The 15,134-nt window shown below is 36.2% G+C and overlaps 1 protein-coding gene and 1 pseudogene across 2 annotated transcripts in view; one reads left to right on the top strand and one right to left on the bottom strand.

The window, feature by feature from the left end:
• Positions 1 to 15,134, bottom strand: part of LOC118252062 (protein transport protein Sec24D-like) — a 197,784-nt pseudogene that overhangs the window by 63,621 nt on the left and 119,029 nt on the right.
• The window catches only part of SYNPO2 (synaptopodin 2), an 89,474-nt gene continuing 78,008 nt past the window's right edge, over positions 3,669 to 15,134 (top strand). The window contains exon 1 of one of the 2 annotated variants that reach the window (XM_035546796.1): positions 3,669 to 3,797. In XM_035546796.1, the coding sequence (XP_035402689.1) occupies positions 3,669 to 3,797 (129 nt within the window). The remainder of the gene's footprint in view (positions 3,798 to 15,134) is intronic. The other variant, XM_035546806.1, reaches the window with a different exon arrangement.

Raw genomic sequence — 15,134 nt, 5'->3', positions numbered from 1 at the left:
TCACCTGAGACTACAGAGTGCCATTTTTTAACAAAAATGTTCCAAGAGAGGTTCAGAAAACAAGCCTGTCAGTCCAATATCTACACAAAACAAATAGGTGGAAACTATAATAAAGAACAGTGGACATCTGGATAAATATGACTTATCTGGGAAGAGTTAAAACAGTTTTCATAAAAGGAAGTCCTGCCTCGCAAACATAAGGCTATCCTTTGAGGGGATCAAAAAACATGTGGATAAGGGTGATCTGATTGATCTTGGATTTACAAAAGGCTTTCAACAAATTCCTTCACCAAAGGCTTGTAAGAAAACTAAGCAGCCGTACTGTAACATGGCTTATAAGTATAAGGTGATGCATGCTGGAGAAAAAAAAATAAAACATTAATTCACATATAAAACAATGAGCTTTGAACTGATTAGTATCAGACAAGATTTTAAGATTTTAAAAGATAGTTCCATGAAAGCATCAACTCATTGGCAGCTGAAAAAGCAGATCAGGTGTTAGCAATGCCAGGGTTAGAAATGAGAAAAGAAAACAGATAATGTCATCATGTTATTGTATAAATCCCAACTTTTTCTGCAGTCAGATGACTGTGTGGTGTTCCAGACCCTGCCTCAAGAAGGGTATAGAGAAAGACAGCAAGGATAATGAAAGGTATGAGAGCTTCTGTATAAAGAATGACTAATTATCCTATTTGTCTTCCCTTGAAAGTAGATGACTGAGGTGGATATGACAGATATCTATAAAGTAAGTGGAAAACATTACAAATACACTTGGTAGCTGGGGATTGCTTGTTCAGTGTCTGACACTAGAAGCAGGGGATGTCAGACAAATCTGTAGGATCCAGATTCAAACAAGAAGAGGTGATTTTTTTAAATGTCACAATATGGTTAGGGATGACTTCCTACAATCAGCTATAAATACTAAAAGTTATATGGGCTTAAGAGGAGACTGGAAAAGTTCATAGAAAAGAAATTTATAACTGTTACTAAATACAAAGGAACTGCATCTGGCTGAGGAATTTCTTGAGTGCTAGTCACTGCAGGCCGCCTGAGAAAACTAGTGTACGTTTTCCATGTTCTTGTTCTTTTTCCTAAGCAATCATTTTTCACCCCCTATCAGAGACAACATTTCAGGACATACGGCCTCACTGAAGTCTAAGTATTGTTACTTAGCTACTTTAAGTTTACCAGAGCTCATCAGTGCTAACGTGCTAGAATTTTGTACTGGCAGTTCTTGAAAGCAGATAGGCAGCTGGGGGTTTGACCTAGATTTTTTTTTCATAAAGATCTTATCATAGAAGATCAGATTCAAGCCAAATCTTTGCCTGTATTTTGGCACAGATGAATGTCGGCATTTGTAATTTGCTGAGTTGATAAAGTTGAGTTTTGTCACACAGAATTTTTATCGGTTGTTGCCTACACTCGGATCTTTTGGTTTTAGAGAAAACAATGGAGATGAGGGCAATGGTTAAGTGGCTGTGTTTGCTGTTAACTTTAAATTTTTCAGTGGTCTTCAAAATTATCTCTGAATTGATGCTATTTATTTGTGCTATAGAGCACAAATTTGGTTTCAAATAGAAACCAAAATGTCATAAACCCCATGAATGACTCCAATTTTAATGATGATGTGTCCAATTTCTGACCAGCATTTAGAAATCCCAAAGGATGCAGAGAATGTACAAGAAGATAAGACTACTATTAAAAAGCAAGATATGCTGAGGCATAAGCATTTAAGAAAGTCATATATGGCAAATGGGAGTTGTTAATGCCTGTGGAGCATTATTTGTTAGAGATTAGGATAGAGGAAGATTTGGGTAGCTTTTTCTTTGGGAAGCTTTTTCTACAAGTATTTGGAGGTGTTCGTAAACAGGGATCAGATTTGATTATCCTTTTTTTACCAAAATGATAAAAAAGAGCCTAATACAAACTAAATACAAAAGCACCCTAGTAATAATTAAAAACATAAATCTGCCCAGAAATTTATAACATTTGAAGGGTTGATGCATTATAAGGTTCATTTTCTGTAAAAAACAAAATAAAGCAAGAGTATTTTTGTATTTACCAGAGTGCTGTAGAGCATTTTTTGCAGCTACATGCTTAAGAATTTTACTGTCACAAAATTATCTATAAGAATTTTCATTAGTAAGCAAAAGGAAACAATTTTGTCTAAAGCAAGATTTTGCTTAGGGAAAAACTAAAAAGTGTCTGCTATAGCAACAGATCAACATTGCACGAGATAGTAAGGAACAGCTAGCCCTCTTGAACTGAGTTATTCTAAGTCAGGCTTTTTCACTCAGATGTTGTCTAGCAAAGCTCCTTCAAAGACCATTCCCTTTCTGAGTATGGCTTCTCTGGTAGTATCTTTTAAAAATATTTAATTAAAAGTCACACTGTGCTTCTTTTGCTTCTCCAGAGCCTTTGACTTGCAAGCAGTAAAAGAAAACACTCTTTCTTCCATTAAATCCTGACATTTAGAGAGTGACATTTTCCTCTGTTTGATTAGGGAGCATGTCTCCACCCAGTCTTTGAGTTACCTTAGTACCTTTTAGATTCCTGACGAAGGGCACAGGCCTAGGTTTAAACCCTCAACAGTTACCAGCTACTTAGATGCAAAGTCATGTAACTTAAATGCCAAGTGTTTCCCATTGCCCTGGCATCTCTGAAGACCTAGAGCCAACCAACCAAACCCACTTTGTACAGTCACCTTTTAAACCACTCCAACTAGATCTGCAGGAGCTCAGCTGTCTACAGTTAGACTACCTTAAGTCAGAACCCGGAACAGAATTGCACCCAGGTCTTGTAATGCAGTGACTAATTAATTTCTCACTGAATCATTTTTATTCATGCTTATGATAAGGCTACCTTACAATGCAAATCATCTCTTGATAGCATCATTAGAGTGAATTGATATCTCATTCCACTAATCCCCTTCCCTTCCATGGTGGGAAAGGCATAAGAACAGGCATTATTACGGTCCAATAATGCTTCAGGTCATTGCTAAATAGCAGTGCATGCTTAAATATGCTGGGGCTAGAGAGTACCAGCAAAAGAAGCAATTCCAGGACTGGGACATTAAAAAGCTTTTCCTTTTTTTTTTTTTGGCATACCTACAGTTCCGCAGAAAGTGCATGCAGGGTAGAGATGAAAATCCTAAAAAGAGCTTTCAATCTAAGTGTATCATTAATTCAGAGGATGTACATGATGTTTCACTTGAGATTCTGCTTTCTTCTTTGTTTGGAGTATGAATGCAAGAAGTGGGTAAATTAGAGTTTAAAATGTCTGGCACCATTTATTAAAGTAAACTTATGTCCTAAATCATCACTGGGAAATGTACACTTCTTTCTGCTGTTGTTTTGATTTAGCTGTCACGAGAGACTCAAGTTTAAATACAGCCTTTTCTGTCTCATGGCCGGGTCTCTTTGTGTGCGTTTCCTCAGCGTTACTTACTTTACTTTGAAGGTGGGCTGAGCATAGGAATCTGACGAAAGAGTGGGCTGTGCCCTTGGTCTGAGAGAGCTCTTACATTCTTCTGAATGACTACATTTGCTAGTGCAGTACGCAGCAGCAGCAAGAGTGTGGTGCTCTGGGTCTCCAGCTCTGCCTGGCAGACAAACCTCAGGCTCGCTGAACATCTGCAAGACAAATTTTTCATGTTCTTCTGTAAATGAATGCTGCCTAACTGCACCAGGAAAATGGGCACAGGGGATTATATCTGCATTGCTATGACTGGAGGGGCGCCTTGGGGCTTTAGATTGCAAGGTGGCAAGGAGCAAAAGCAGCCTTTGCAAATCGCCAAGGTAGGATCATGAGAGAAAGATGTCAGTGTTTTGTGAACACGAGTGAAGAGAACAGTTTGTTAAACATATACTGCCTTGGGTGAAATTGTTGGTGTGGGTTGTATTGTGATGCTTGTTTGAATGTGCTAACACATTTTGCAGAGATTCTACAGGTGCTGATTGTGTTTGTTTCAATAAAAGGGATGATTACGTTTAGATAGTTAACAAGTATTGCAAACATTCTCTTGAATGTAAAAGTTTTGAAACTGTGAGGTGCTGTATGCCTTTCAGCCCCTATTCAACTCACTGTATGCTTTTGAATGTTCTCAGCATATCGCAACACTGAATCTCATATTAGGAAATGCTGTTTCAGTCATCTATTTACGATACTTCTCTTCTCTAAGCATAGAATAAATACAGCTTTATCATGAGAAAATGTTCTTACTATTTTGGGAATCCCGGAAAGCATTACACTGAGTTATCTCTGTTTTTGGAAAGTTAGCTGGTCTTAGGAGCAGCTTTAACAGAAGCCAAACATTCCCTTTTATATTTCATGAACAACATTGAAAATTACTGAATGCTTCATAAATTATCTTCATGCATAAAAAGAAAGCAAAAGAGATAGCAGAAGTTCAGAATAAACTGAAGTAAATCCCTGGAGAATTGGTAACCCCAAGTTAAAAAATAATACTTTAAAAAGTAGCGCTGTTAAAAATCATTGCTCATGCCATTGCAACAATGAAGATTTGTCATGGTTATTGAGGCTTATGTAACTGTATGGAGCTGTGTTCTGTTTTCCTAGACAAGGGGGACAAATTTTGTCCAGAGCTCTGGGATCAGCAAAATACCATTGGCTGAAACAGTACTGGGACTGCTCACCACACAATTCTCCCTTCTTAAATTGAGAGAGATTAAAATATGCCTTAGGCCAGAAAAATAGGCAGAGAGACAAGATGTTTAGGGATTTGCAGATCACCTTTTAGTATCTTGGTAGTTCCAGTACACTGAGTGTTAATTTTTCTTTGTATTTTAATATATTATTTTAGATCAGTAGTTCAGCCGTTTAAGCTCTAACTTTTTAAGCTGTCAATATACTTATTAACTAGTTACATCTAATTTACTGGATCAGTTAACTTTTTTCACAAATAGCAGAACAGTATGTGTAAATCTACCTCATCTTATAAAAGAAGGTCCTTGTAGTTCCTCTGTCAAGAAAAGAACATCTTTCACTATTATTTTCAGTTAAGTCTACAATATTAATCATATTCAGTAAGAGAATTATTTTTGTTGAGTTTATGTATCATTTTTTTATTATTGTTAAAGTTTTAGGCTTGTTTTAATATTTTGCAAAACTTGAACATGTTTAAAATTTTTTTCTACCGATAGGCAACTGTTGCTTCACAAGTAAAGCCACTGATAATAGATAACAGTGGAGTCCTGCCATCTAGTGAAAATTTATAGCTAGAACTTCAAAAATTGTAAGAAATAGTGAAAGGCAACTGCCCTTGATTATGTAAAACTAAAACCAAAAAATCACAGTAATTTGAACACAAGATTATGAATAAACTTTAGTTTTTCTGACAACTACAGTCCACACCAGATACTTTTTTTTCATATTCACATCCTAAACAGCAGCACTTAAGTCTTGTTTCCCTTTTACCACCAAAATTTGGAGCTTGAGAACTAGAGACATGGTAACAGTTGTGACTTTTCCCTTTTTCTAATGGCAATATCAAAATTTAGGAAACAAGTACATCTATTTTTAGAAAAAGAACAAAGCATGAGTTTGTTTTCTTGAAAATGAAACCAATCAACAGGTCGATACAATACTTTGTAAGAGTACATGTCTATCAGCATGTATGTGTTGTAAGCATGGTGGATTGGTTGCAGCTAGGCACTGTGTGACCCTTCTTGGGGAGAGGCAATGTTTTCAGCTTTTCTTCCATTATCCATGAAAACTGAGACTAATAACACATGAAAGATTAAACAATTACACAGCTATTGCATAGTGATTTTCCTGCTGGCTCCAAGATCCAAAGGTAGTGTTTTCCAAATGCATTTTTTTTTTAAGTGTAAGGTTCAGCTTCTGCACTAGTGCATATTAATGTAGTTCCATGGAACCGGAGGGTCATTGCCAATTTACACCAACGCAGATTTCGTCAGAAGCATGTATTTCTCTTTCGGTATCTCAGCTCAGCAGGAAAGCTGTGAGGGGTTCTCTCGTTGTTGCTGAACACAACCTGAGCGCAATATACCCCTGCACAGCTGCTGAACTGCACTCAGGCCCCGGTCATCAGCAGAGCAGGGGTTGTGATACGGATCTAAAGGGGAGAGGGAAGTAACATGGAGGGAAGTGAGACAGTCCATGAAATTGTGGCAGGATACAAAAATCCCAAATTCACACTTACCTATACCTGGTATATACTATATACACTATTTTTATATATATATATATATATATAGTGTATATATATATATATTATATATATATATATTATATATATATAGTGTAATATACACTATTTTTAAAGCTAATGAAATAAGTCATTGCAGTTCACTACCAGAAGCAACTTTTACCAGTTTGGCTTATGACTGCTTTTTGAAAATACTGTTTCATCATTTTTAACAAGAAAAGTGTAGAAAAATTGTTTGTTTCTTGCCCAGCTCTTAAACTGTATAGGCAAGTAGCATTCCCACTAAAATCAATGAGAGTGTAGTATAAAGTGCCATCTACCATTATCATGCTAAGTGTTAACAGAGAGATAGAAGCCTTTTGCCTTCCCAAGAAATATCTTGTGGTGTATTTTCTCACCAGCACATAAAATAGGAAATTTTCATCTGCAAAGAATTTTCAAACCATTAAATTAGGTTCAAGACATCTCAATAATTTGTTACTTGTGAGATTGCAACAAATGGAGATTTTTTTGAACTATCATAAATTATCACGTTGCTTTGTCTATTTATAACTCTTACTCAAAACATGCAGTTTTTAAAAACATTTGACTCTTTTTCCATAGAAGCATACAAAATGTTTACCCACCCCCCAACTCAAACCTTGGATCCTTAGATTAACTTATTTTGTTACGTCTGCTATTGTAAACACTTCACAAAAAATTGTCCATTAAAAATAGTTTGTATAATCTTTGTATGTCCAAATACATCAAAATGAACTAAAAAATATCTGTTTTAAATGCACTGTCAAAGGGGACACTGTGCTAAAGAAAGCTATCTAATAAACGAATGTTCTGGAAATAAAAAAGGTAATTGGGAGTACTAAACAAAGGAAAACAGTGGTTGTATCAGTTGTGCTGTGCATGTACAACAACAATAAAACATGTCAGTGTAGCACTATAGAGTACCTTCTCCAAAGCAGGAGACGGTTTGGAAATCTCAATATAACAGTGACCCTAGATGGTTAAGAATTCCAGATATATAAGAGCAAAGTGACACGTGATGTCCCTTCTGTTTCCACTATAACATACATGAAAGAATGCTTATTTTTCTCAATATCATGGACTTTTTCCATGTAAATATCTTTGCGGTTTTTAATTTATAAAATATATAAAAACTGTATGTACAAAATGATGGATGATTTTCTGGACTAGCGTTTGAAATAAAGTCCTGTTAATGTTCCTACTAACACTTAACAATACCATCTGTTACATATAGCGTAGCTATATCCTTTAAGAAGTACCTCTCTGGCAACAGGTAATTTAATGTAGTTGTCTATAGATGACTGATTTATAATTCAACCACAGTGTAACTCCATTACATTACCTGGTTGCAACAGAGGTACGCTATGTTCAGCATATTCATTACCTACACCAAGCAGCAATTTGATGAACTCATTGTTTATATCTGTCAAAGTCTTGCTAACTTAAGTTTGGGAAATTAACTGAATATTTCTAGTATTCAAGGGTGATAAGTCCCACCACTTAGACCTCTAACCACTTCAAAGGAAATTCAGTCCTCTTTCTCATATTGGTATCCTAAAAGTAAAAATGAGCAGATGCTTACAAATCCTTATGATCAATTATGCTTAAGACACTGAAGAAACTGATGTTACTCAGAGTGGTGCCTCACTTGTTAGTGATTTCAAATCACGTCAGGTCTAGAAGTACTCTGGTAAATATGTCTATATTCTGATCAACACAGCTATATTTCTACATACGTCAGCAAAAAACACATCTTCAAAGGGAATCATGTTGTCCTATTTTATATCTTTGAGAGCATCCTCGTCTCTCCCTGATTCATCAACGGCAGAATATTGTCTAATTGTATACGGAGAAACACATAATGTTTTTTTTAAAGTGCTGATAAACTTCATGTAATTTTTCAGCAACTTTTTCAGCTAAATTTTTAGAAAAACAAAATGGTAACATTTCCCCTCCTTTAATTTCTACCATACCAATTTGCCAGTGCATAATTACAATTATAATGCCTATCCTCTAAAATTTCAAGTTATTTCAAAGAACTTAATGGACACTTTGAATCTAATTTGTTTTTGTTTTTTGAAACTGTTTTGAAACTCAGTGTGGTTTTGCACCCTGAAAACCTTTGCTCTATTTCGATGGATGTTCTTTTATGTCGGAACATGCAAAATATCATGCAATTTCCATTGTCCTGTAAATGTTAACTATAGTCCTAATTAATTCTGTGAAATACTTTGATAATTCACAGTTCAAATCCAATGGCTTCAACTAGGCTTCATGCAAAACATTTACAGTTTGTGACTATTTTGCCAATTTCTTAAATGGACTGCTAGTGCTACACAGATAGTAGCTTTACCTTTGCCTTAGTAATGACATGAGACAACTGGCTGCCTTGTCATTTTGGACCTGTGCACTTGTCCATGAGAACTCTCTGATTTCAATTCAAGTCTCAGTTTCATCATTTTGGATTCAATGGAACCTGAAACTGAAAGAGAAACTCAAAGACTTGGCAACAACCTCAACCATCAGTGTGAAACGCTGACGTCTGAATTTGATCAGTCAATGTCAGATGTATACAGAGGTGGGCTCTAGTGTGGTTGTTTGGCTTTCTTCCTGTGATTATCTGAAAAACTTGACACATGCGGAACAAGCCCAAGAGACTTTCATCAAGTTGACCTCTACACTTAATTCTAGTAGAGAAAAAATACAGTATAGGATATGTTAGCACAGTTATGCTTTTGATCCTGAGGTAAGGCAAGGCATGCCACTGGCACATGCACGAGAGTTATGTCAGCGCACAGTTGGCCCACCCACAAAGTACATCAGTGCCACTAGATTTAAGGAAACGCTTTTAAGTCACTGTCATTCTCCTACATTTTCGTCACTGACATGTGCCCAAAATGCCAGGTAGAAACACGGGGTTAGCAGAAGCTGAGGTTCTGCTTGGTACATCCTAGCTGAGACACAGCAAATACACTTGGTGTTATACGTGTGCTCCCAGCTCATTTAAATACCAAGTCACACAGATGAGTACAAACCATCAGTTGCTGAAGCAGTTTGTTTGTTTGCCTGCTTGCACTGATGACCTAGGAGCACCATGCTCCTCCTGAGATGCAGGAGACGCAGGAAATAACCACTTTGTTTCGGGCCATCTCCAGATGACATTAGAAATCATCTCTGAGTTGGAGTTGGTACTTTGGTGCCATTTGATTCTGAAAATATACTCGTTAATGCATAGTCTAGTAAGATCTTACTGTACATTAGTGTGTTTGAAACGAAGATGCATAGATGCAGTGTAAAGGCTCAGTAGTGTACTAATATGACCCTGCCGATGGTTCCTTATTTGTATCAATGGGCATGTTAAATAGAATTTGAATACAACTTTATGCTAATGCAGACAGAGCAAGCCATGTTTAAAACATGCTAGCTGAACTTTGGCAGCGAGGGAGGGAAGTTTAGAGTTAACCTACGAGATTTTTAAACACAACTTGCCTTACTTGGACTGCATTTAAAACTGTTTGTTTAAATTTGCTAGCTAATACATTTCCAAACATAGTTTGTTTTCACAGCCTGGACAAGCTCTTATTCTCAAATTCACTCTTCAGACCATCTGACACAGCCTGTATTTGCTGATATTCAGGAAACCCTGTAAGGCATATTTACATATTCTTTCACATGAAGAGTTATGTGGAAAGTTGTTTTTTTTTTTTCCCTATCCTCTCCTGAGAGGATTTTGAATCCTTTATGGGCCCTGACCCAATTTAACAACTGATAACATTTTTTGCGTATGTTCAGATGAGACAGTTCAGCTTCTAAGTAAATGACAAAACTTCCACTGAAAGACAGGGAAGAACTTGGGCTTTACAGAGGTTAGGTGAATTTATTTTGCAAAATGAAGGAACAAATTAAGGTTCACAAAATCTAACTAAAATACACCACTGCTGAGTAACTGTTCCTGAAAAGCTCTCATTGCTAGTTAGAAACAGAAAAATAATTAGGAAAGAAAACTTCATACGCCTGTACCAGCAAAGGCTTATATTCACTTCCCAAGGTTAGGGCTCTGCATTTTCTAGCTCCAAACTTTTGCGTTCCAGCTATCGTGCCAGTGGAAATGTTTAGTACTGAAGTCCCATCTAGTTGTTTAAAAGCTGCAGGCTGAACCAGCACATGATTGTACACCCTATTTTAGATATACAGAACTACATACCAAGCTGGTTTTGGCATGCTTTCCACAGTATTTAGACAAATACAAGCATGCTTTGGATACATGGAAGTATTCTGTGTTTGTTTCTAACAGATACTTTCCCAACTCTCATGCTAGGAGAGTTTTCAATGGAATAGAATGAACGACATAATTCACACTGATTTAAACCGAACAAGTTAAAAAAAACAAACAGTGTATTCCTACTAAATCAGATTAGTTGCTTTGTACAGAGGTTTGCCCCATTGTTTAGGTTCTTTGCTGGAAACATTTAAAGTACACTGCATGACATTATTATATTTCATTGTTCTGTATTTTCTGCCATTGCATTCTTATTGTGAATGTGAATGTAATAGTAAGACTTTTGGCCAAGTTCACAGTAAAATATCACAACAGGAAATGCTGTTTACAAAACCCTTTAGGATTGTGTCAGATTGATGGAGAGGATACTGCAAGCAATTTATGCAAATAATGGAAGGGCTTTCTTTCAATCTCAGCGTGCTTCAGATTTACTTTCTAGAGCAGAAATCTGTGTTAGGGACCATATTTCATGGGTTAAATGCTTAGCACTCTATAAAGTGAGACTGATTCACAGAGATAGCTTCTACTTTAAAAGGAACAATTCTGTGCAGGGAATTAACTGTGGACAAAAATGACAACATTTAGATTGCAACCAGTACTGTTTGTTAGCTGGAACAGAACAGGCATTAAAGAAAAGCCCTGGATATCAGCTTGAAGGTTTTAAATTTCAGACCTAATGTACACAAGTTACACAGTGGATTTCTTTTTCTTTTTCTGTAATTTTTCCCATCTGTCCCATTTCATTAGAATCTGCAGTCCATAAGCAGTGTGGATGTTAGGAAGAGGCTAACGCAGGTTTAGACTGAAACACTTCAGCATGCACCAAAAAAAAAAAAAAAAGTGTTATCCTTTGGTTACCTGCCAATATAACATGGCATTGAGCATGAAAGCCAAAAATCTTCAAAACACCTCAGCACTTTACTCCCAGTGGGGTGCTAAGAAGAGTGAAGTGGCTGCTTTATTTGTTGCTTATGTGGAAGGAAAATTGCAATGAAAACCTGGTTTTAAGCTCTCCAGAGTTGATAGGCTCATATGCTGAGCTCTCTATGTGCTGCACTTCTGGGCACAGCACAGGATCTTCTCTTGTTTAGCAGGGAAGCACTGCCTACAAATCTTTCTACTTCCACAGAAACATATTTTGAATCCTTTAAATTTCCTTCTTTGTTTGGTATCTCCTTGCTACATCTGGGTTGGGGCAACTGAAGCATGGGTAACCTTTTCCTTCAAAAGAGTTACATCATCCTGGACAGTGCAGTTGTGGAATTGTTATTTTATAAACTTGCCTTTTTGTAAGTAAATTTCAGAAATACGGTCTCATTTAGGAAGCTGGATGCTTTGGTTTTTGTAAACATGTTTTTTATTACAATTCATTAGCAGATGAACCGTTGGTGGGTCAAAACTCTGAGCAAAGTAGATAAGTTACAGTTTTCTATATGGATCATCCGTCTTGATGGTTTCATTTCGTATGCTCTCTATATACATAAACATGTCATGTATGTCATGAATTGCTACAATACAGAATTTCAAGAAAGAAAGTTTCTAAAAAAAAAGAAAAGGAAGACAATCATATGTCCATTGCAGCACTCGATAGTAACAAAGAAAAACAAACTGAATGACAAGCAAGCATAATTTTGTAACACCAAATTCCCCTTTCCTAGTACTCTTGCACAAGGAGTAACAGGAACCGCTTGTTGTCTGTAGGCAAAGGTGGTAGAGAAAAATCTTTGTTTTAAAAAACAAACAGCTGAAATTACTATAAAGGACTCCTTAACAAAGCAGTTGCATTTTTTCCCATGAACTCAATGGGCGAATTGCCATTGACCTTAAAGGGCAAAGGATTGAGTGTTAAGATGTATTATATAGGATAGATATTTAATTAGAAGCAGATATTATGAATAAAAATCCTCATTGGGAAGGGTGTAGCAGCTTTTGCTAGAGATCTATTTCCTACAATACTCTTTGTCTAGCAGAAGTAATTCCCTTCAAAGGAAAAAAAAGAAACTTAATAAAAACAGACTTCAGGGTATTCCAGTAACACTGTTGAATAATGTAACTTTTTTTTTTTTTTTTATCTATTTGGTAATTGTATATTTTACTTCCAAGCTATCTTGGAAGTCTTTGTAAGCACCAAGATACACTTTTGAGTTGAAGGCATTTCAGTTTGCCAATTTATAAGAAAGTGAAATGATTGCTAATAATAGGTATTCGACTGACATTACTAGATACTTGAGACACTTACTGATGGGCATACTGTATCAGTGTAAGCTAAGGAGGGAATTTAGGCTGTGGACATATCTCTCAGTTGCAAACTTTTATTGGTTGAAGGGACTACTTGTAACTGCCCTGTTGCTTCCTTCAGCTCTGCAAATAGGTTTGTGTCGGTTGAAATAGGCTGGTATTTCTTAAACAATGTATATACCAGGGCTTTGCTAACTAACCTCATTTTGACCAAGAGCTTAGGGACCAATCATTAGAGCAGCTCATCTACATGATTTGAAGTGTGGAAACATCCACCTTAGCACAGGGAGGAGGAAAGAGAGGAGTGCCAAGCAGCTCTGGGTGGCAACCTTTTCAGCATGCACAGCTGTGGCCGGACAAAGCAGACAGTAACTCCTTGAGTTGGCACACCTAACTTGCAGATGCATTTTCAACAGTTGAACTGGCATCACTTTGGAAAGGCTCTAAGTGTCCTGCAAAAACCTGCTTTTCTTCCAGAAGAAAAGCATCCAAATGGAGAATTGTGCAATGGTAATTACAGTGGTTGCCTATGCCTGTATAATACCAGTGTTTCCTGGATCTACCGTATTCAAGGGGATTCACTGTCGTGAGTTTTATTAGCTTTACTCAACCACTAACACTAGTGCTCCTGAAGACATATCTCTATTTATGTCTATACAAACTTAAATCCTTCTTCTCTGCAAGAAATTCTTTCTCTGCTTTCTCTTACCATTCTCTCAGAAGTACTTTTATTTGAATATAGAAATACAGCTACTTACTTAAGCATTACTTTCAGTGAACTCACTGAAAATTGAGGCCAAACAATGCCTAAGAATTTAAACCTTGTTACTTGGTTAGAATAGTGCCTGTCACTTCCAGACCTCTGGACTGAAATAAATAAAAGAAACCTTCTGCTTTGCAAGAACTCTCTCATCGCTGAAATCTCTGAACTACTAGAGCATAACAGATGTGGCTGGAATACACTGATCAGCATTTTGTTCCACAAATTACATTTTCCTATTCTGCAAAGAGAACTTCAAAGACTAGCTGCCATAAGCCACTGATTTAATTACAGAGGATGCATATGGAAATAATCTGAAAGGATAAATAGCTTTATATATTATCATATATTCATAATGATCTCCCTGTACACTGGAAAGAATACTCCCCGAATGCATAGTGTAAGACCTGCTTATAAAACTCTTCAAATTAGAAAAAGCTATCATTAATCAAGGATATTTTAAGCAAAGTCTAAAATATAGCATTGTTTAATGTCTAAGACCCTTACAGAGAAGCAGCTGTTCCACATCCCTCACTGTGGAAAACCCAAGGTTTTAGAATTGTTGACTTGTATGAAAAGAAAAAAAAAAGAAAAAAAAAAGATATCTAGCTAATTAGCATGGTTTCACCTAAATTCTCATTCAGATGAATGAATCTATTATGCTGATCAATACAAAACAACAAGTAATTCACAAACTTGTGGGAAGGTTTGTTATAATAATGCCTAATAAAATTGAGCCATTTGTTTATGAAGCAAAATGCTATTTTTAAAGTTTTATTTCATGGGATCCATACTGTCAGCTAAAGTCTGCATTTAGATGTGCTGTGCATGTTTAGGGGTATCATGAGGAAGATACTAGTCATTAAACTGAGATAGAAATCACATCTAGAGCACTTTTCCTTTTCAAGTGCCCAAATCCCATTGCTAAGTGAATTAGCAGCGTGCAATTACACCCAGGCTGAATAATGACCTTTTCATGATACTGACATATTATTGATTATCACTAGATGGTGCTATTATTCACAGTCCCCAAAATCACAGGTAGCTGAATGTAAAGATAGATACACCTTTGAGAAATTTTGGTTGTTAGCTTTAGTATTTTCTTACTGAAGCTGTTGAGTATTGTTCAGTTCAGCAACTCTCAGACTGAGTAATTTCAAAGTGTAGAATTAATTAATTCAAGATAAATATGTAAACAAATCAAGAATCACATATTATCCAATTAATCAAGCTCTACATCCCTCATTGCTTTTTTCAAGCCATTTCAATTCTTCCTATCACATCTACTTATTAAGCCCTGCATACAAACAGAATATAATCTCTTGAAGGGGGGCCCCATAAATTTGTACTAGGGTTTGATTTGTGATTTTGTAATACTATAATTAAGTCACAATTTTCTTTTTTAATTTAACTAAAAAAGAAATATTTCAGAAGGCCTTAAGAAAGAAGCAGACATAATCGTTTAAAGAAAAAAAAATCATTATCTGTTTTACATCATATAATCATGTAATATTACACACTACTATGTAATACATGTAGTGAAATAACCAAACAGAGTAAAAAAAACAAGCATTATATCAAACCTAAATTTCTTCCAGCCCAATATGAGAAGGGCCAGGGCTGGGAGCAATGGAAGACTTAAGAAG

Source organism: Cygnus atratus, chromosome 4 (assembly GCF_013377495.2).
Source record: "Cygnus atratus isolate AKBS03 ecotype Queensland, Australia chromosome 4, CAtr_DNAZoo_HiC_assembly, whole genome shotgun sequence".
NCBI lineage: Eukaryota > Metazoa > Chordata > Aves > Anseriformes > Anatidae > Cygnus > Cygnus atratus.
Note: the sequence above shows the minus strand (reverse complement) of the source record. Positions and strands in the feature narration are given on the sequence as shown.